We start from the raw sequence: 22,122 nt of genomic DNA, 5'->3' as shown, positions 1-22,122 counted from the left end.
GGGTCACTTACCAATTCTCCTCTCTGCCCTGGGTGCCCAGGTCGCCCGTCTTTCCCCTGGGGGCCCTGAAGGACAAGGTGAGAGAGAGTTGAGGCACAAATAAGGAGCCTCTCCACTCCCCAGCTCCCCTCTCACCCACCCCGACCAGGGTGAGCTCACTTACGGGGGGACCTTTTGGCCCAGAGAATCCAGGGGGGCCCTGCAGGCCTGGGAGGCCCTGAAATGGAACCAGAAGTAATTACTCATCTCTCCTGCCTGGTGCCCCTGAACCCCACATAATGACAAGAGCCAGCACAGACTGAGAAACTGCTGCATGCTAGGCATAGGGCCTGGCACACAGAAGTCATTTCATTCACCACTGCAGACCTTGGGGTGGGACTGTGGTTATTCCCATCTTGCAGAGGGAGAAACTGAGAACCAGAGAGGTTCAGTGACTCACCCAAAGTCACACAGCAGGTAAGTGGTCAAGGTAGGACTTGAATTCATGGCTCTGACTTCAGAGGCTGTGCTCTTTCTGCTGTATTATAATGTCTTCCTACCTCCTGGATTTGTCTCCTACCCATAAACACACACACACACACACACACACACACACACACACTCACCTTTTCTCCAGGGATCCCAGGGGCCCCATCCTGGCCCACATCACCCTAAGACAGAGTGAATGAGATTCAGGCTACAGAACAAACTCAACTGGGAGGGTCTGGGAAAAACTCGGTGAGCCTGGGCAGAGGGCCTGCCTGGCGTGCCAGATCACCCACCCACCCCATACCTTGGGGCCCAGTTGCCCTGTGGTACCCGGTTGCCCCCTCTCTCCACGGGAGCCCTGAATAGAAAAGAAGCAAAGATTAGAAATAAGAGGGTGGGGGAGCCCCGGAAATGAGATCAAGTCCTCTGGGTCTCCTCCCGCCGTGACTCCCCCTCTTGTCCCTCTAGGAACACCAATATAACCCCAATCCTCTTCCTTGCCGACTTGACCTCCCCAACTCCCCTCGCACAATCTCGTAGACCCTGTGGGGTGGGGGAAGTTCTACATTTTCTTACTGGTAGTCCCCGTTCTCCTTCCAAACCTGGCTGCCCGGCCTTCCCCTGGAAAATCAATCAGGTGAGGGGGAAGCAAAAGAGACTTATGGTGCAAACAGTGACACACACAAAGGCACCCAGACCTAGAAAGATGTCTGCCTCCACTTATTTGCAAGCTTTTCATTCACACACACACACAACCACGCAAAGATCAGACATGTATGGCTGTACCTATGGGATCCACACATACAAGCATGTTTGCCCACATGGACACCTATTTATCATAGCTACACACATGACTGCATGCAATCATGACATGCACTGGGTGATTGCAGTCTCAGGCTGACATGTGAAGCCCATCATGCAGTATGTTCCTTGAACATGTGTACACTCAGTGTAAATACATACATGAATGGATTTATGTGAGGATGCAGTCCCGATAAGCACAGCACATACATGCACTCATGTGCACATACACAGTGTCCATTTACTCAGTAACAATACACACAGAGCAAAGTAATGCATGTGTGTGTACAGTCACTCAGTGTACACAGAAATGCACACGTGTATGTATTATATCCTTTCACACATGAGTACATGCTCCTCACATACATTTATGTCTACAGTCACACAATGTACGCAGGCTCATGCCCTGTTCATTCAGTCACAGATCCACAGGCTACAGCACTAACATCTCATCTAATCTGCAATGAGAGGCACACGGGACACACAAGCACACTGGTACGCATAGGTACATGTGCCACAGTGCCAGGTTAGTCGCCTAAATGTGCCCTGCATTATATATGGAGAGAAGGGTGTACCACAAGGGTTTCTAGCATAGACACACACACCCTGGAGAAGAAGAAGGGTCCCACCCACCATCATGCACAGCCACGGATATTGTCCCCCAGTTGAGTCCTTCCCTTCCCCTCCATTATGACTCACCCGCTTCCCTTTCTCTCCTAAAGGTCCCAGAGGACCAGGAAGGCCTGTAGATCCCTGAGTAGAGAGAATCAGAGAAAAGAGATGGGTTGAGGAGTGTGGGTGGTGGACCACGTTGGTCCCTCACCCCATTCATCCATCCCATTCTTTCAGGCCTTTCCAGGCCACTGGAAAGCTTCTTTGGTCCTCCAACCCCAGCCTCCTCCAGAACAACCCTCTGCTCTCCTCTCCCCTCACTCTTCCTTCTTGCTCATGCTGCTCCAGCCACACTGGCCTCCTCAATGCTACTGGGAGGTCACCAATGCTCTCCTGCCCAAGGCCTTTGCGCTGGCTGTTCCCTTTGCCTCAGATGCTCTCAGGTCCCCACAGAGCCGGCTACTCCTCATCATTTAGATATCATTCAGACATTTGGCTTCTGCTGCCTTCCTGACCACCACATCCTCTGAGTCACCCTCTGTCTATCACATTGTCCTAGTTTGTTTTTCCCATAATATTTGTATGGAAATTACCTTATTCACGTGCTTACTTAGTCAACATGTTTTTGCAACTAGGACATAGTGCTTATTCCCCACTGCCTGGTGTATTTGTTAACTAACCCACTCCAGTCCATCCTGTTCTGCCCACCTTGGAGGCATCTCCCTCCACCTGGAGAAAGACATCACACCTCCCACTGTGTTTTCAATCCCAGATCCACCACTGTTTGGCCCTGGAAAAATGTCTTAACCCCTCTGGGAACCAGTCTCCCTGTTTGTAGTCAACAATATCCCCCTCACAAGGCTTAAGTAGGATAAAGTGTAGAAAGTGTTTTACACAATGCTTGGCACATAGAAATGTTAGCTGTCATTGTTATTTCTGATTGTTACTAGCTGATATGGAATGAATAGTCTCCCATCAAAATTCACATGCTGAAGCTCTAATACCCAGTGTGATGGCATTTGGAGGTGAGTCCTTTGAGAGGTATTAAGTCATGTCAGTGGGGCCCTCATGAATGTAATCATTGCCCTTAAAATAGGAGAGCCTGGCCAGTGTGGGTCAGTGGTTGAGTGTTGAACCATGAACCAAGAGGTTGCTGGTTCGATTCCTGGTCAGGGCACATGCCCAGGTTGTGGGCTCAATCCCCAGTGAAGGGCATGCAGGAGGCGGCCAATCGATGTTCTCTCTCATCAATGTTTCTATCTCTCTCTCCCTCTCCCTTCCTCTCTCTCTAAAAGCAATAAAAAAAATAAACAAAATTAAATAAGAGGAGGCTAGGTCTCTCCCCTCCCTTCTCTCTCTTTTCCTCCCTCCCCCCCCCCCACACACACACAATGTGAAGATACGGAAAGAAGACAGACATCTACAAACCAAGACAGACATCTACATCTACAGCCCTCACCAGAACTGAACCCAACCATGCTGGCATTCTGATCGCAGACTGCCACCTTCCAGAACTGTGAGAAACAAATTTCTGTTGCTTAAGCTGCCCAGTCTCAGTTATAGCAGCCTGAGCTAACTAAGACATTGACCTCAATGTAACAGACACACCATGCCTCCTATGATGCATTACTCAATGCCCAAGACACACTGACCAGTCTTGGCTCAGTGACTGCTCTAACTTCCATGAACTTCTCCCACAGACTGAGTTTTATTCTTAGTTATGGTGCCTTGAGTTTATTCCCAAACCTAAGAATATCAGTTGCCCTTGCTATTAGAGTCATGTGACTTAATGAAAGTTTATAAAAGCTGATGAAATGTAGAAAGAAAAAGTAAGATGTCTATCAAGTCTAAGTTAAATGGAAAAGACTCAATATAAAGGGAAGTCACTAAAAAAAATGCTGTCAAATTAGGCTTGGGCAGGATAACTGCCAGATTGAGAGGGCAAAGCATGGAACTCTGGAAGGATTCTACACTGAGATTTCTTCCCAAGTGTTTTTAAGCTTCTGCTCCACTTCATATAAACAAAAACTATAAATCATTAATGATGTAATATGGGTGTAGCTGTGGCAGAAAGACATGTCTAATCAGTAGCCTCATCCATCAAAGCATTGGCAAGCAATGTGCATTTTTATGTATGTACATTTTACTGTAAGTTATAAGTAATTCAAGATATGTAAGATATGTATTTTTTATGATTATTCTTCTTACTGACTCTATTTAAACCAATTTAAATCACACAAAATAAAAAGGATCCTGCAAATTTTTTTTATCATAAAAATCCTCATTATTATAATCAAATGGGTAAAAAACATACTAGTGGTATCTCCACTATGCAACTTAAAAAAAAAAAAATGGGCCCTGGCCGGTTTGGCTCAGCGGTTGGAGCGTTGGCCTGTGGTACAGAGAGACTGGGTTCGATTCCTGCTAAGGGCACGTACCTCGGTTTCAGTTTGTCCCCGGCCCTGGTTGGTCGTGCGGGTGGCAGCCACTCGATGTGTCCCTTCACGTCGATGTTTCTCTCTCTCTCTCTTCCTCTCTCTCTCTCCTGCTCTATCTGAACAAAAAATGGAAAAATGTCCTCGAGTGAGGGAAAGAAAAAAAAATGGGCTCAAGAGACTTGCTGAGGGTCACTTAGCAGGAGAGGGGTGACTTGCCCAAGGTTACACAGTGGGTATTTGAGCCCAAGTCTGCCTGTTGCCAAAGCCTATATCTTAAGCTGTTTATCAATAACCCATGGGGTGAATTGCTCAACCCCCAGACCACAGTCCAGACCACAGATGTCAATTGGTCTCTGAACCCTGCCCTTGCCTACATTCAGTCCCCTAGCTTCTTACCTTAGGGCCTGGACGTCCTGGGTAACCTGGGAGACCTGGCAACCCAAGTTTTCCCTGAAGAGAGATTATGAAACAGAGGTCAGAAATTGCAAGCTGGAGGTCAGAGGGGAAACGGCAGGATGGCTGGGACATGGTAGAATGAGCAGCAGGGTGAGATTCAGGCAACATAGCTTCAGGTCCTGGCTCCTGCCTGATAGGAGCCTGTCCTTGGGCAGATCATTCAATCATTCCAAATCTCAGTTTCCTTGTCTATAAAATGGGAATGAAAATGCTTGTTGCATGGAGTAGTTATGGGAATAAAAATCAGATGATGTGCATGGAATTGCTCTGTAATGCTGAGCTGAGGAGTTAAAGGAGATGATAAGGAGGGTAGCAGCCTTCTGGGGTTGGAAAGAAAAGGGCAGAGGGAGAAGGCAAAAGGCCAGGGAACACAGGATCAGAAGCTGGAGGGTGGACTGGAGAGGGTGACCAGCATCCATTCACCTTCTCCCCAGCTGAGCCTGTAGGCCCCTCCTCACCAGGCAGCCCCTCCTGCCCTTTTAGCCCTTCAGGACCATCCTCTCCCCGGGGACCTGGGGGTCCTGGGTGCCCCTGGAATAGAAAGGAGAGGCCCAGATATCAGTCCTTTTGTCACTCTTGCTCCCTCCAGCAACCTGTCTTAGCCCCAACTCACCCCCTCCCTGTCTTCCCCAAGTCCTTCCAATCCATAAGACCCCTTATCTGCAGATCAATTTACCCGGTCGCCTTTAAGCCCCCCATCACCCTTGAAGCCTGGAAAGCCATCTTCTCCCTGAATGGGAGAGAGTACAGAAGTCAAAAGTCAGGATTTCAGGGAAGGGACACAGGCAGAGCCACATTATTAGTGCTACCCCCCCCCCCCCCCCGCCCAAGGAATCCCCTCCCTTCTTACCTTCACGCCTTTCTCCCCCTGGAGGCCCCGGTTGCCAGAGGTACCCTGAAAAATAAAAAAGCTTTCAATCCCCTGCCCCAAAACAGTCAAGACAGTCCCAAGAGGATGTTGGACTAGAGTGGGTGGGGGCAGCCTCAGAAGAAATTATCTTTCCCAAAACCCACTAGTGTGGTGTGCAAGAAGCTGCCTCTCTCCCGCCCCTGCTCACTGGCAGCCTCCCAAGGTCATCTGTGTGGGGATGTACAAGGAAGGCCAAATTTCCAAGTAATTAATTCCCATCTCCCAGGAACACTGTGTCCACATTTCCTTCTGGCTGGAGAAGGAGAATGAACATTTCAGGCCCCAGCCTCACTCTAAAGGAAAAGGAATGTTCCCCACTGTACTGGCTACAATGTGACTTTGTGCCTGGCAACAAGGCAAGTCTGTGCTTGGCTACAGGGAGATTGCTCAGTGCAAGCCCAGATGCTGCTCACACCAAATTCTGGGCTTGGGCCCCAAGGAAAGCTGCACTTCACTAGTGTAACTGAGCTTAGAGACTGCAATGAACTTACTCTAGGATACTGTCTAACTATGTGTTTTGACAATAGCATGACTGTCTTCAGCCACAGGGAGACACAATGTAACTGAGCTCATTCATTACAGTAAAATTGCACTTGGATACAATCTACTATGTGTTTTGACAACAGCATGACCTTTCCAGGCACAGGGCAAATTGACCACAAAGTAACTGAGCTTGGCAACAACTGTTTTCTGGCCCTGGCTACTATGTAACTAGAGTCAGCTATAACAAAGGTTTCAATTATATCTAACTATGACTGACTACAATGTAACTCTGAGTTTGGCCACCCACAGGACTCTGTGTCATGCTATAAAATAGCTTCTTCCCTGGTTATAGTGTAACTAAGCTTGTCTACAATGCAAAAATGTGAAGAGCCAACTCTTGGCTACCACCAAATTCTGTTCTTAGACCACAGGCAATGTGTACCTGTACTTGGCTACAATGTAACTGGAATTAGCTACCAAATAGATGTGAATTCCAAAGTCCCTGCCCTTAGTCAACAGTGCACCTCTAATTAGCCACAGTGCAGCTCTCACTTTGTCCCATGACTCTGCTTATAGATCACATGACTCTGAACTTGAGCTTTAAAACAACCTCTACTGCACTACAATGTGCTGACCTGGACTTGGACATGGTATATGTGCTTACAGTAAAATGGGTTCAGCCTCAAACGGACTTAACTGTTCTCAACTACAAGGTGACGACTACACTGTAACACTGTCCTTTGGTTGTTCAGCTCCAAAGTAACACTCACTTCTATGTATTGCCAATCAGACCCAAACCCCACTCTGCTACACCTTGCCTGGCAGACTGATTCCTTTCACACACATGAAGATGTTTCTGATGGAGAAGCTTCCCTGAAGCCAATGCTGATGAATGACCTCTAACGGCAGGCCCCAGGTATCACCTACCTTCACACCCCGAGGTCCAGGATATCCCTGCGGGCCTGCCAACCCTGGTGGACCCTAAGATGAAGGAAAGATTAATGCCATCCTGTTCTTTCCCCTTCCATGTTCTCAGTTCCCTCATCTCTCTCCTCATTAGCCCTCGATTCCTAGCCCTGCCTACCAACACTTATTCCCAACCCAGCCTCTCACTAGATCACTTACCTGGGTCCCTTTCTCTCCTGTGGGGCCTTCGTGGCCTGGGTGACCCTGGGGGAAAATATTCTAAGTTGTCAGAGACCTACATTTACCACCCAAATTCCCAAGCCTCCCCCTTTCTTCTTCCTCCTTCTTCCAGCATCCATTTCTCACCAGAGGACCATCAGATCCTGTGAGGCCTGGAATTCCTGGGTGTCCAGGGGAACCCTGAAAGATAATGAAAAGTAGAAGGAGACAGAGGGTCTCAGAGCCTGACATTCCAGCAGGGACAGCCCTGCTCAGACATGCAGCTACATCAAGGTTTCAAACAAGCAGATCCCTTAGGCCAAGAAATCTAGCCCCAACTCTTCCCAGACTTCCTTGAGACCCTGGCTAAGCCCCCTCCTCTCTCTGAGCCTCGGAAATCTTCAGCCTCTGGGAGGGTTGAGACAAGGGATGAAAATACAGTGTGAGAGACATATTGAAGTGGGAGCTCCCTAGCCACACCCCTTTCTTTAGAAGTACCTCCCTCCCACAGCATCATCTGAAGAAGGATGGGCCTTGGCAGGCATGAAGTGAGCTCCTATGTCCTGCAAACTGTTAACAGGTTATTCCCTATGTCATAAAAACAGAGGCAGGCAATTTGGCCCAGCTAAGCCAATCAGATTCTTTCCTGAATTTTACCCAATAGAAACTAGGATCAGCTGGATTGGGGTAAAGAAACTACAAAGTCATGGGAGCTATGGTAACAGAGCAGCTCAAGATCATGGAGAAATGAAAGTTGGGATAAGGACACACTAAAATATGTGTAGAAAGAAGCCTGTTTGCCAGGGGAGATGGAAACATGTGCAGAAGAACAGGGCTGACACCATAGGAGAAAGGGCTTTCCTGACCCATGAGTCTTGGTAATATTTTCTATGACTGGCTTCTGAGGGTACCCTGTATCCTGACAATATCCCCTTATGTGATCTAGCTTTGATGGCTTTCAATTTCTCACAACCTACCCTTAACCAACAATGACACTTGGCAACTCTGGGCTTGTTTAGGAAATGTTGCGATTTATCATTATCCAGAGCTAATAAAAGGGGACCCAGTGGGAAGTTTTCCTGCAGACAATATTGAAACAAGACATGGTGGGGGTAAAGGGGACAAATAGAGCTGTCACTCACCTTCTCCCCAGGAATGCCGATGAGTCCCTGGGGGCCAGGGAGTCCCTGGAGACATTTTAAAAAAGAGGGGGGTGGCAAAGGAAGACATGAGAAAGGGATGATAAATGCTGCAGTTGGGGAGACTGGGAGTGGTCTATGACCTTGGCTGACCATCACCACCCTACATTATTGGGAAAGATAGCTCAAACCTGGGGCCCAGGATTTCCCTGCTGTCCTGGGGGACCTGGTTCTCCTGGAGGACCCTGGGGAGAAAGCAAGGTCTTGTGAAGCTGAAAGGGATCAGGGTGTTGAGGTAAAGTTGACATGGTCAGGGATCATGGGAGTAGACAAGGATATGGAGTCACGGGTTCAGAGTGTCAGAAAGCACTGGGGTCAGAGGGTGGAACACATACCACATTTCCTTTGGCACCTGGAGCACCATCAATTCCAACTGCGCCCTGGGGGAGGAAAAGCTGTGAGACCGGGGCAGACACACGTGTGGGACACATGTCTGAGACACTGCGAGGTGCAGGTGCAAAGGTGAGTGCACAGAGAAGAAACCAGGCGACAGGAGGGACATGCAGAGAAAAGTGAGAAAACAGGCACAGGTGCCGAGAGAAAGTGACATCCTCACCGGGCTTCCCAAGGGGCCAGGGGAGCCTCTAGGGCCAATCAGTCCTCGAAGGCCCTGCAAGTAGAAACGTTATTCCCTCATCTCTGCTCTGAGGCCCCACAAGTTCTGACTTCTGTCTCCTGCCCAGGCAAGTGGTCCTGATACTCACCGGTTCCCCAGCCTGGCCAGTGGGCCCCGGAGGTCCCTCTGCTCCCTGTGAGGAAAACATCATCTTAGGGGGAGGGAAAAAAAGGACCCTTGGAAAACCACCTTTCCTCATCTGGGCAGCCCTTTCCAGGGGATCCCAGAGTCAGAGCATGCGGCAGGATCCAGCTGACTGAGCATATGTGGTTCGATCCAGGCCCCTGACCCCAAACCTGAACCTGCCATCCTATTTCTGGCCTCCCAACTCCAGGGCTAGCCTGCAGCTCTCCAGCCGTCTTTCTGAGCCTCACCAGGGCCTCCTGAGCCTCAAGTGCAGACTCTCACCCCTTATCTTGTCCTCTGAATTCTCTGCTCCTCTCTAACTCTTGTTCTGGCTTTCCAGCCCAAACCATCTTCTAACTCTCTTTCAAACTTACCTTCCTACCATCTTCTCCTGGGGGACCAGGTTGCCCCATATGGCCAAAGTCACCCTGGGGTGGAGAACAGAAGGGAGCTCAGTATTGAAAGGCAGAAGTAGAGATCAGCCCCCCAGGAAAGAAGATGGGATATGAAGGGTGAGGACTCAGACACAGGAACCGAGGTTCTGATAGTGGAGAGGGGAGGGTCTCAGGAACATTGGGAGGGGCTTTGGGCATGAAGGAGGGACCTCACACACTTACCCTTTGGCCCTTCTCACCAGGCAGCCCTGGAAGGCCATCAAAGCCCCTATCGCCCTGCAGAAAGAGACACCAGCTGAGCCTTGAATCCTTGACCCTGACATTTCCTCAATTCCAGTCCTGGCCCCATCACCTACCTTAGGTCCTGTGTCCCCTGGGAGGCCCCGAGCCCCATCTGCTCCAGAGCGGCCCTATGGGGGAGGTGACACCATCAAGATACCTGTTACCATTTATTGAGCACCTTCTGCATGCAGAGTCCTGTGCTGGGAGCTTCTGTGTGTATTAATCTAACCTTCCAAACCCATCTATTACTCTTTATAACCATTGCGCTTGCTTTAGTCCAAGTCACCATCATCACAAAATTAAGAACCTTCATGTTCAGTCTCCACTAGCTGCCCTGCTTTGCATTTCTCGTGGCACTTAAACTATCTGGAATTATCTCATTCATCATTTCCTCCAGTGTACCAGATTTCTCTCTGCACATGCTGTTCTTTCTCCTGGAATGTCCTTCCTCTTCCTTTACCTGGTTCTACCTCAGATCTCAACTCAAGCCTCATTTCCTCTGGCAAGTTCTCCCTACCTCTGTGAGCTGGCCAGATTCTTTTGTCACACACTCAGTGGAACTGCCATTCTTTGACCTCTACTGTTATCCCACCAGTGACCCCATCAGGCCCTGAGCACAAAGCTGAGGCTCATGTTGAGTGCCAAGCAATGGAAAAGAGATGACTTGAGGACCTAGGAGTCACTCACCATCTTGCCCTGTCGGCCAGGTGGCCCAACAGTTCCCTGAAGGCCTCGGGGACCCTAGAAAAGAAAGAAAAGGAGAACGGAAAGAAAAATAAGGAGGAAGTACTTTTCTTTTCTTTTTTAATCCTCACCCGAGGACATTTTTGCATTCATCTTTAGACAGAGCAGGAGAGAGGGAGAAAAAGAGAGAGAGAAACATCGATGTGAGAGAGACACATCGAGTGGCTGCCACCCACACAACCCCCACCAGGGCTGGGGACAAACTGCAACCAAGGTACATGCCCTTAGCAGGAACTGAAGCCAGGTCTCTCTGGTTATGGGCCAAGGCTCTAACCGCTGAGCCAAACCAGCCAGGGCAGAAGTACTTACTTTAAATCATTCCCTAGGAAGGGCAGTAATTGCAAGAGTATCCCAGCTCCTTTGCCATTTTCCCCAACTAGCACTTCAACCTTAGGCCCCTTGCAGGATGGGGAATGTCCTGCCCATGGGATTTATGAGGCCTGTGAAATCAATACCAGCTAACATCACACACCTCACTGAATTAGCCTGACCAAATAGAGCAGGCTAATTTTTAAGCTGATAATTATGTATGGCCCATGAATGATGTTATAAATATCTAAGTGGCCCTTGGCAGAAAAAAGTTCCCCCACCCCTGCAGGGGAAGACCCTTCCCATGCAATCCCATCCCCATCCCCACCAATCTCACCTGAGGCCCCATTTCTCCCATCTCTCCTTTCTGACCTGGATACCCAGGGAGACCCTTGGAAGAAGAGATGGGGTAATGTGATTAAAGTAGACTCTCCCTTTCCACTGATGTGTCTCCCTCCTTCATGCAGCCTCTTTACTCACCACAGGGCCTGGGCGTCCAGTGAGCCCTACTGGGCCAGGAGGGCCTTTCATAGAAAGCTGGAAAGACAGAGAACAACAGAGCCTCAGATCTCCCACAAGACGCCAACACCCCCACCCTCCACCAAAGGGATCTTTAAGAGAAAAAGATCTACCTGTCTCCTGGCTAGCCCTTTATTATCCCTCATCTCTGCCATTCCCTTGATGTACTCCCATTACCACCCCCTCCCCACATCGGTCCCTTGATTGTCCCTCACGCACCTGAGACTGTTGCAGTATAGCCTGAGCCTGGGCCTGCTGAAAGGAGACTGGAGGTCCTTTGAGTGAGCTGCTTGCAAACTGAAACTAGCAGGCAACTGATAGTGAGGGGAGCTTCAAGGAGAGATTCCACCCCCCAGGGCTGTGCCACCCTGTCTCCTTCTTACCGGCATCATGATCACAGTTCCTGGTAGGCCCCGGACTCCATCAATGCCAGCAATTCCTGGGAGGCCAGCAGGGCCCTAAGAGAGGCCACGGGACAGCGAGACAGAGGAGGAGAGGGGCAGAAGCAGAGTGATGGAGAGAGGGAGGCAGGGAGAGACAAGGAGAGGAGAGACAGGGAGACAGAGAAAGATGAAGGTAGAGAGAAAGAGAAAGAGTAGGCAAGAGAAAAACAGAAAAATGAAGGGAGAGAGTTATAAAAAGTAGCAGAGACAGAAACACAGAGAGAGAAAGACAGAAGAGAGATAAAGAAACAGAGACATAGGGAGAAAAATAGGGAGAAAAGACACTTAGAGATAAACAGACAGAGGTAGAAAAGCAGGAGACAGGTCCCCAGAGACAGAAGAGAAGCCAGAGCCAGAGTGACAATTCACAGATGGGGAGAGAGGGGAGCAGAAGGGGTCAGTACCAGCTCCAGGATGGTATCCCCAGTCCCAGCCTCTCAGACCCATGTTCAGTCATCCATGCTGCCAACCTCTGCTCCACAGCCCGAAACCTCATTCCCCCAGATGGATATACCCTGGGTGAGTCTCTTACCGGAGGACCAGGGTCCCCAGGGAATCCTGGGGGTCCAGGAGGGCCTGAGGGGCCCACTACCCCCTGTTGAGGATAGAGGAACAGAGTCATGAAAAGTGCACAGTTTGAACCAGGCTGACTTCTGACCCACCACTGACCTGACCCCATGTTGACCTTCCCACCCCACCACTGAGCCATTCCTGGCCCCCTAATACTATACTGACCCACATCATTGCTCTTTACACCCTGATCCCTATTTTGACATGCTTTGAGCCTCAAATGTCCAATAGTCTTTAAAAGACCTGGCAATATTACATCCCAACTGCTCACCGCAGGGGCTCAAATAGCCCAACTGAAAGAAAAAGACAGGAAGAGGGGAATGCAGCCATAACTTACACGAGGTCCTGGGGCTCCTGGAGGTCCCTCAAACTGCTGTCCCTGAAGGAGTAATGAGTGTGACTCCCATTCTAGCCCAGATCCCACCACTTCCTCCCAGTCCCAGGCCCCAGGCCCCTCACCTGTTCAATCACTGCAGGTTCCCCTTTTGCTCCCTTCTCCCCCGTGCCCTGGGATGGGGGTGGAGAGAAAAGAGGTATGAGCCCTGAAACTCAGACAAAGAGTTCCCAGCTACCTAACCTCACACACACACACGCACACACGCAAGCACATGCACGCAAGCGCACAGTCCATCCTCTGAGCTGCCTCTGCTGTCCTTTCTTCAACCAATATGTTCTGAGCAGCTCAGCTTCCAGCTGCAGCCTGGCCATGCTGCATCAGGTGAAGAACACAAACTCTAGTCTGTTGTGAGGTTCTAATCCTGGAGCTGTCTCTCACTAGCTGATAGATGTTCAGCATCTTATTTAACTTCTATGCCTTCCCCTGAAAAGCCACTGGGTGAATAATGACTGTATATATCCTATGAAAATATGAATATGTTAAAATAATACGTGGCACATAACAGGCACTCAGAGTAAATTAGAATTATCCCACCCCTGTCCAACACCAAGTCTGGAACCTGGACTGCTCCTCTGCCTGCGTTATTTTCCTAGGCAATTTCATAGAATTCCTTGGCTAAAAATAGTATCTCTCTGTTGGTCAGTCCCAAGTCTTTATCTCCAACCTAGACCAGCTCCCTTGATCTCCAGAATCTTCTAACCAACCACCCACTTGACATCTTCATTTGGATGCCAAACAGGGGTTGCCAGTTTAGCATATCCCAAATGGGATCCTTGACACTTTCCACCTGCTCCTCCCCCCTCAGACTTCCCCATCTCACTCAATGGGCCCATCAGGAATCTACCATCGTTCTTACATCTTTCTCCACTTCCAGCAGCAAGACCTAAATGGAGCATGACCCAAATCTGTCCACTTTTTTCTATCCCCACCTCCACTGCCCTCCTCCAGATCACCACCTTCCGTTGCTGAGACCATTGATTTCCCTGCTGCCCCTCTGGCTCCCCCTACAGTCCATACGCTGTTCAGCAGCCAGAAGGGACTTTTTAAAACTGAATCAGATCTTGTTCAGTCTCCAGTGGCTTCTCATCATGCTTAGACTAGAAGTTGAATGAATCACTCCACCCACGGAGCCATCTATTAGCACAATGCCTGTCACATTAGCACAATGTCTATAGATAAATATTTGTCAACTGCACTGGGGTGGTGGGAAGGCACTGTAAGCAGGATAAAAAGAAGGCAAGAGAGAGAATATGACCATGCATGGCTCCCCCTGTGCCTAACCCAGTCACCCAGACTCACAGGAAAGATCTGGAACTGAGCCCGCGATGACTGTTCTGCTGCCCTGAAGTCAGGGCCCATTGCTGGGCCACCTCCTTCCTCATCCTCTCTGGCTAACTCAGTCTCCAGGGTCCGGAGTTCAGTTCCACCCTGAGGACATTAGGACAGACCAAAGTTTGCCCTGACCTCATTATCTGCCCAGGGACCTTCCCTTCCAGCCCCATTTACTTCCTACCAACCTCTAGAATGGTGACATTGCGGTCAATAGTCACAGTGGTGGCGATGACCAAGGGTGTGGGAGTCGGAGGCAGAATCGGAGCTGGTATCTCTGTCTTAGGGATGTCAGTAGAGGTCTGGAGACGAGACAAGGGATTATCAGGTTTAGGGTCAGGCCAGTTAAGACAAAAAGGAGGCAAAGGAAGAGATGCCCCCCCTTCCAATACTGTCTGGGGAAGGGGACATAGGATTCCCGGAGAACATAAGAGGGGTGTGGGGTAGGGAACTGGCCCCTGGAGACAAAGGCATGCTGGCTGAACTAGGACAGCCAGCAGGGGGAGCCCTCATATGTGGAGAAGGAGTAGGGCTGAGCCAGGTCAGGGAAACCTGGAAGACAGAGCAGGCTGGCTCCAGAACCCAGTGGTCAGGTTCAAGGTCCAGCACTCAGGCCAGACTCCTGGAAGCCTATCCCACAGGTTCTCTCCCAAGGCGAGCTCAGCAGTCAGCCTGCCAGGCCACAGCCAGTGAGGGAGTGGCAGCTCCTCCTGGCCTGGACAGCTGCAGAGGAACTGGGTCAAGAGCACAAAGAAGAGAGTGGGAGCCCAGGTAAGGGGCTGGGGCTGACAAAGGGGCTAGGGAGGGGCAGGCTACCCCTGGTGTGCCTGCTCTGGGCCTAAACTAATAACCCCTTTCTCCCTGCTAATACTGAAAGCAGATGTAGTACAACCAGTGACCCTGCCCTAACCAAGGACCCCAGCCAATGACCTTCACCACTGACCCTGTTCAGTGACCCACCAACTAATGACCCCCACCAATGACCCCTGATTGATGATCTCCACTAAGAGACCTAACCAATAATTCCCAACAAATGACCATCATTGGCCCCATAGGTTATTCCTATTACCAGGGACCCATCATTGGCCCCCCAATTAATGACTCCCGTCAATGGCCACAACCAATTACTCTTCCATTCAGTGACTTCTCCAATCAATGACCCCCACAATAAGCACTAACTAGTGAGCCCCCAAATAATAAACCCCACTAGTAGTTCCTAATCAATTATTCCCCAACCAGTGATTCTCCAACAAGGAACAATGAATATCCATAATGAACCCAACTAGTGATCCGCAAACAATGACCTCCAACACCAAACAGTGATTCCACTAACCAATGACCCATCCCTGACTTTCCATTGGGGACTCCCAAACTAGTTATTTATCCGTGATTTCCTGGAAGTCACTCCTCAAACTACTGCTTTCTAATCAGTAATCCCCCATGGATGACCTCCTCGAATAATAACCCCCAGCAATGATGTCCACAATTTACCCCTAACTAGTGACACTAATAAACCAACAGTGGCCTCCATCAATGTCCTCCAACAGTGACCCCCAACTACGAGCCCCCCAAATATTGAGCTCAAGTAATATCTTCTTACAGTGTCCCCCTAACCAGCAATCTCTATCAGGGAGATTAAATAGTGCTCTCAATTTCAATTAATGACTCCTCAATCAATAACCCTCACCAATGGCCCCATCCAGTCAACCCCCAACAATGATACTAATGAACTCATCATTCACCCTAACTACCCTTAAACAGTCACCCTCATCAAGAGCCTTCTAATAATAAGGTACTCATCTGGGTGTGCTCCCTCCCTCCAGCCCCCTAGAACTTGGAGACAGAGATGGAGAGTTCATAAAACAGACCAGCACCCACTCCCCACCCCCCAGTCATCAGTCAGCTAAGATAAATCAAAAGTCAGGGATTGAACACTAAAAGCAGAGACCTTCAATAAGGTGTCAGTCATCAGTGGGAATCAGGGACCAGATGTTGGGCAAAGAGCAGAGGTGAGAGGTCACAGGTCCCTTACCTGGTTCTCCGGGGAGCCAAGAGATGGAGCCAGGGTCAAGGATTCCTTGTTCTTTTTCTTCCTGCCCTTCCCCTTACGACCTCGCCCTTTTTTCTTCCCCTTTCCTTTCTTCTTCCGTCGTCGAGGGAGAGGGGTTTCTGGCTCACCCTGGGGGACCTAAGAAGAAGGCTCCAATCAGACCCAGAGGCCATCCCTCAATAAAAGCTTCATCACCCAGGTCACCTGGGACTATGTTGGCACATGGTCCTTTGATCCTGTGTTCTGAAGCCAGGGCTCAATCAGCCTTGTGACCCCATGTCAAGGTCAGTTATATGATCTGGAGCTAAGGGCCACCTGGTTATGTGACCTGAGGTCAAATCACTCATGCCTAGGATCTGTTTAAGGGCAGAAGCCAGGGATGACTCAGCCTGTGACTTCAGGACAAGCTTCTCACTCACCCCTGTGGTTGTAGGGCCCAGGTGGTCACAGCCAAGAAGGTACTGCTCACAGGCATGGAAGGCAGCCTGAGGATCTGGGCTTATCAGCAGCTCCTGAATATCACCCTGGGGAGAGGGTGGGAGACAGGGAAAGGAGCCACAGGCTAACTCTGACCCCCATTCCAAGCACCAAGTCTTTGTGCTTCTCCAACCAGAGCACCCTAAGTATAAGGAAGGGGTGGCCCAACCACAACTCCAGTGATCCCTCTGAGAGAAGAAAGATTTTATCAGAGTCACAGCAAATTACAACCACAAACCACACCCCACAACATCCATCCATCAGAGGCACATTTGTTAGGTGCCAGGTGCCCGTCAAGGTATGTGTTGGAGAGAAGGGGAACAAGAGAGATGAGGTTACTGGCCTCCTGGAGGGGCACACATCACAACCAAGCACAGTCATCAGCCACAATCACCGCACCAAAAGCACAACACTGTGCCTTGCTGGCACCCAACATCATAACCACTCCACACACAATCATACAACCACAACCGTGAGCGCAGTAACACATCACAACCTATCCTCCTACCACAAGCCATATGCATGCATAACAAATACCATTTGGGGGCTCTAGAATCTGTCACACACCACAAAGATGCACAGTGATGCATGGTGCTCCCTTTTCTCAGCTTCCTGGAAGCTGGACATCCCCCTTCCCTAATCTCTTCTCCAGATCAATCTGTGAATAAAACTTCTGCCTGTCCTCTGCCTCAGTTTCCCCGACCACTGAACACCAACCTCAAAAGTTTCCTCTCTGAGGTCCTGGCTCCCCAGCACAGTGAGTCCAGCTGTGCTGATGAATCGAGGCCCCTGACCCAACACAGGAGGCTGAGGGTCACAGTCAGCCACCAGGGTCACCACGCCACCATTCACACTGACTGCCACACGATGCCACCTGCAGAGAGAAGTCTCAGGGGGGGTACTTCTCACCACACCACTCTTTGGAGCCTCATTCTCCCTATACTCACCTTCCATCCATGAGGTTAACCTGCTGGGGGAAGGGTCTAAAGGAGTCACCCAGGAGGCCCAGAGCTGGCCCCAGTGCCAGGCCCAGCTGCCGGGCACCACCCTCATCATAAATGGATAGAAGGACAGACTGGTTGGCTGGCTGGCCTCTAAGAGTGATCAGCACAGAGAAGTTCTCAGGAAAGTGTCCATCTGATGGGGGAGAGGCAGAGGGAAAGGAGCAGCTCAGATGACCTGGCAGTGACCCATGTTCCCAGGATGACCCCATTCCCTCCCCCCACTGACTTACCTGGAAAGATCTGCCACGTGGGGATGCCTAGTGTGCTGGCCTTGCCCACCCTGAATGCCCGGTCACCATCTGGGGCCCTCTGAGGGCAGAGGCCAGGCCCCTCAGGGAACCCAGCCTGGCCCCCCCGCACACCCAGTGCCTTCAGTACATCCACAGGGTCTGCTGCAGAAAAAAGCAGGGTATAGGGCGGTTAAAATAAGCTCAGGACTCCATGTGAGTGGCCCAGGTTCAGGGACTCAGTTTCCCTCCACTGTGTTTATGGGTCAGGGAGAGGGAGCAGGTCTGACCCTTACCCCCCTTACCAACCCACAGCTGTTCCAGCCTCATTAGTCTGTTGACTCCTGTTTTGTTGTGTTTTATTTTCCCTTGGTTTTGGTGAGAGAAAAAATACTGACCTAGTTCTGGGATGAATCAAAGCTTCCTGGCCTGAGCCCCAGAGCCAGACTGTCCCCCTCTCCAAACTCCCCCGCATCAGCTCCCTGGGGCTGCTTCCCAGGCCTGAAGCCCCCTTGCCAGGGGAAACCTACCCACTTGGAGAGGAAGGGCTCCTTGTGTATTTTTTCCCTACTTCCTTCCTCTGACCTCTTCCTTTGACCACCACATCCTGTGAACTTCTCCCTCTGACCACCACCTCTCCTGACCCCTCCCTTCTGACCTCCTCCTTGACCACCATCACCCATGACCTCCTCCCTGTAGCCATTGCCACTTCAGATCTCCCTCTGACCACTCTCTCTCTGGCTATTCCCTCTGACTTCCTCCCTCTGACTTCCTCCTCTGACCTCCTCCCTCTGTCTATTTCAGCCTCCTCCATCTGACCTGCGACCTCCCCATTTTATCTCCCTCTTTGTCTTCATAATGACCACCTCTCTTTGATAACCTCCTGGCTTTCTCTCTCTGACCTGCCTCCTCTCATCCCAGCAATAAAAAAAAAAGGACTGGTCTGGCCCAACCAGAGCCTAATCCAAGCAGTTCTACCAGCCCCACCCTATGCAGCCCAGGCAGGCCCTCACTAAGTGGAACCACATGGCTTGGGCAGGGTTTGGGGGGGCTACTCCTGGCCCAAAGCCCCTGCCTGATCTCCCTTCCCTCACCCCCCAGCAGACGCCCCACTGACCCCCTGACCCAGCCTCTTGGCAGGAGCCAGGATCTGCCCATGACTTCACCCTGGGGGTGGCTCTACTGACCTCACCATTGGGAGCCAGGGTAGGGGGCCAGACTTGGAGGAGATAGGGGCTTGGATGAGGGACTCCATCCCAGCTCCTCCTGGGTAAGAATTCATTCTCTGGATTCTGTAGAACCTGGTTCAGCTTCAGCTCCCTCTTGTCCCTAAAGTCCTTCTGCTCTTTTCTTTCTTTCTTCTCTCCCCTGCCCCACCCTCTCTCTGCCCCACTTTCTGTCTCGATCTTTCCAGGTCTCTCTCTGTGTCCAGCTCTGAATCAGTCTCTCTCTCTGTCTCTCTCTCTCTCTCTCTCTCTCTCTCTCCCTCACTCTCTCTGTCTCGGTGTTTTCTTTGTTCTCCCATCTGCCTCTCACCGACTGTCTCTATCTCAGTGCCTCTCTATCTCTATATCTCTGTGTGTGGACTACACTCCCCATCTCTCTGTCTCCATCTGTGCTCCGCCCCCCCACCCCCACCCCATCCCGCTAACCCTGCACCATCACCAGCCCCATTTCTAATTGTCTGTTCTGTGGCTGGGCTGTCATTAAGAGGTATTTGGGTTACAGACCCCTGGGGCTAAGATCTGGGCTCCCAGGCTCTGCTAACCACAAGGGTCACTCCCTCATGAAATGACCATCCCAGCTGCCCCTTCTCCAGGCTGGGGCCCAGGAGAAGGCTGAGATCCATGATCTCAGTGTGGCTCTCCCAGGCTCTCTCTTCATCCAGAGCCCAGTCTCTATGCAGTGGGGGGGAAATCTCCTCTTGACCAACTGCTCATTCACATTTCAAAAGTCCTTCCCAGAATCTAACCCAAATGTCTCTTGCTTCAATCTTGTGTCAATTCTTAAATGACCTTTCAGAAACTGACTTCCCTTTATTTTCACTGCTGGCTTTGTGACAAGGAGACACACAAGAGGCATTGAGTCTTGCCTGCAGGGGGAGGGTCTTACAGGGACCCAGACCACCCTTCCCCCCACAGACTCTTCCCTGTGGTGATCAGGGCCCCAGGGAGACATTGGGTGGGGTCTAGGTTGTGGAGGGAGGCAAGCAGGGACCAGGCTGGATCATGGCTGGATACTTTTAGAAGTGTAGGAGAGCAAAGGTGTGAGTGTCTGTGCAAATATGTATTATGTGCTACTGTGCACATGCATGAGCGTGTGTGTGTGTGTGTGTGTGTGTCTGTGTGTGTGATAATATATGGACCAGGGAATGGCTAAGAATGTGATCTGTGGTGTGTCAATGTGTATTTGGCCTATGATGGTTTAGTGCTTTGACTTGTGACTGTGTGTCCATGTGAGTTGGGATCCTGGCAGTGAGGTCATGCAGGTGAGTCTGTGATTGTAATAGTTTAGACTCAGGGGAATGTGGTTAATATGTGAGAGTGTGGCCAAGTCAACATGGGCGTGACTAGTTGTGAATGTTGGCCATGTTGTATGGATGCCAGTGAAAGCATATGTGAGAGTTTGAAAGTGTAGGAGGGTGACAAAAGCTGTGACCATGTAGTGGATGACTGATGGCCTGCCTGGGCGTGGGCACCGGTGTTTAACATTCCTGATATCCCAGGGGCTTGTATTTTGAATAATTGCCTGAGACTGAACGACTGTGTGGATGTGTGAGTGTGGGAATGGGGGCATAGGCCAATCTGGGATTATCCACGTGAACAGACACCTCCCTGGACTTCAGAGAAAGTGGGGTGTGTGTGTGTGTTGGGGGGCTGACTTTACCTCAGGGAGGGATTTCCACAAGGTCCTGGTCTGGGGTATCTCAGACCAGGTAAGCCCTCTCAATCACCACTTAAGGGACCATAATCTTCCCAAACCCTGGGTGCCTCGCACCGGGAACCCTGAGGGGCGGGCTCGGCATCCAGCCAGATGCGCGCAGCTGGGCGTGCGTCAGCGCTGACTCATCCGTCCACGGGCCCCCGGGACCCTTGAGGGGGGGAGCTCCTGAGAAATTCCTCGGGAAAAATACCCCAGGCTCGCTCAGCTGGGGGGAGCAACTTCCATTCCTGCCCCGGCCCGCGCTCCGCCCCGCCCCGCCCCACGCCCCGCCCCGCCTTGCCCCTCACTGCGGACCTCCGGAGGCCCTGTCCATGGTGCTGATCCCTGCTCTGGGGAGCTCGGGGTGGGGGAGGGGGAAGGAGGTTGGGGAGAGGAGGCGGATGTGGGCTAATTGCGGGCAGAGGCAGAAGGGGGAGACTAGGGTGAAGCCATATGGGGAGACGCAAAGGGAAGTCTGAATCTCCGATTAGCCCCCTCTCATGTTCACCCCACTCACCATCACCCTTAGAATCATTCACTCACGTCCTCCTGGGCAATTATTTACACCCCAAAATCACTAAGGCACTCCTCATAGGGTCACCCAGAGACACACAATCATAAGGCATAACACACACGATTATGCTCAAAATCCGTCCCCCCACCCCACCACACACACACAGACACTTGCACATCCACAACTGACAATCACACACTCCCTCGGGGGATCAGGCTGTTGTCACCTACATCCATACAAGCACCTTCAACTCACTCTCAAGCACACACACAATTTTACTCCAAATGGCCAGACACACATTGCTACACACACTTATAAATTGCATTCATTCCCATGCATCCACCAGCAAAGCATGGTCACACGTTTCCCGCCACCCGCCCTGCTGTCACACCCACAAATCGGCCAGAGCTGGACAGTCGCACACTGTTGCCACGCGCAACGCGCACGCCTCCCCTTCCCGACTCCACCCCGTCTTTCAGGGCCGCGCTGAATCCTGCACTCGGGTCCTATGTCCTCCCTCCCGGCTCACCGGCCTGTGTCCCGGACAGAAGCTGCAGCGAGGCCAGGAGCAGGCAGAGGCTGGCCCGTGGCTGGCCTAGGCCCCAGCGGCTCCCCATCCCGGCGGGGCCCACGCTCAAGGTGGGGTACCGGCCGGAGCAGCTGTGGGGAGTGGAGGCTCCACGGGCTTGGTGCACGCACTCCTGGC

The 22,122-nt window shown here is 51.1% G+C and overlaps 1 protein-coding gene across 1 annotated transcript in view; it reads right to left on the bottom strand.

The window, feature by feature from the left end:
* The window catches only part of COL5A3 (collagen type V alpha 3 chain), a 36,897-nt gene extending 14,775 nt beyond the window's left edge, over positions 1-22,122 (bottom strand). Inside the window, exons 1-37 of the mRNA XM_036241335.1 lie at positions 21,946-22,122; positions 17,984-18,145; positions 17,697-17,886; positions 17,467-17,623; positions 16,692-16,796; positions 16,255-16,410; positions 14,411-14,524; positions 14,193-14,321; positions 12,956-13,003; positions 12,834-12,875; positions 12,459-12,521; positions 11,867-11,941; positions 11,703-11,786; positions 11,445-11,501; positions 11,302-11,355; positions 10,599-10,652; positions 9,986-10,039; positions 9,852-9,905; positions 9,609-9,662; positions 9,197-9,241; positions 9,049-9,102; positions 8,828-8,872; positions 8,624-8,677; positions 8,436-8,480; positions 7,441-7,494; positions 7,294-7,338; positions 7,096-7,149; positions 5,626-5,670; positions 5,452-5,505; positions 5,199-5,306; positions 4,716-4,769; positions 1,969-2,022; positions 1,045-1,089; positions 773-826; positions 606-650; positions 164-217; positions 12-65 (exon numbers count right to left, since the gene is read on the bottom strand). Coding sequence (XP_036097228.1) covers positions 12-65; positions 164-217; positions 606-650; positions 773-826; positions 1,045-1,089; positions 1,969-2,022; positions 4,716-4,769; positions 5,199-5,306; positions 5,452-5,505; positions 5,626-5,670; positions 7,096-7,149; positions 7,294-7,338; positions 7,441-7,494; positions 8,436-8,480; positions 8,624-8,677; positions 8,828-8,872; positions 9,049-9,102; positions 9,197-9,241; positions 9,609-9,662; positions 9,852-9,905; positions 9,986-10,039; positions 10,599-10,652; positions 11,302-11,355; positions 11,445-11,501; positions 11,703-11,786; positions 11,867-11,941; positions 12,459-12,521; positions 12,834-12,875; positions 12,956-13,003; positions 14,193-14,321; positions 14,411-14,524; positions 16,255-16,410; positions 16,692-16,796; positions 17,467-17,623; positions 17,697-17,886; positions 17,984-18,145; positions 21,946-22,033 — 2,703 coding nt within the window. The 5' untranslated portion in view covers positions 22,034-22,122. The remainder of the gene's footprint in view (positions 1-11; positions 66-163; positions 218-605; positions 651-772; positions 827-1,044; positions 1,090-1,968; positions 2,023-4,715; positions 4,770-5,198; positions 5,307-5,451; positions 5,506-5,625; positions 5,671-7,095; positions 7,150-7,293; positions 7,339-7,440; positions 7,495-8,435; positions 8,481-8,623; positions 8,678-8,827; positions 8,873-9,048; positions 9,103-9,196; positions 9,242-9,608; positions 9,663-9,851; positions 9,906-9,985; positions 10,040-10,598; positions 10,653-11,301; positions 11,356-11,444; positions 11,502-11,702; positions 11,787-11,866; positions 11,942-12,458; positions 12,522-12,833; positions 12,876-12,955; positions 13,004-14,192; positions 14,322-14,410; positions 14,525-16,254; positions 16,411-16,691; positions 16,797-17,466; positions 17,624-17,696; positions 17,887-17,983; positions 18,146-21,945) is intronic.

This window comes from Molossus molossus, unplaced genomic scaffold (assembly GCF_014108415.1).
Source record: "Molossus molossus isolate mMolMol1 unplaced genomic scaffold, mMolMol1.p scaffold_m16_p_4, whole genome shotgun sequence".
NCBI lineage: Eukaryota > Metazoa > Chordata > Mammalia > Chiroptera > Molossidae > Molossus > Molossus molossus.
The sequence above is the reverse complement of the archived record's forward strand: the minus strand, read 5'-3'. Positions and strand labels throughout refer to the sequence as shown.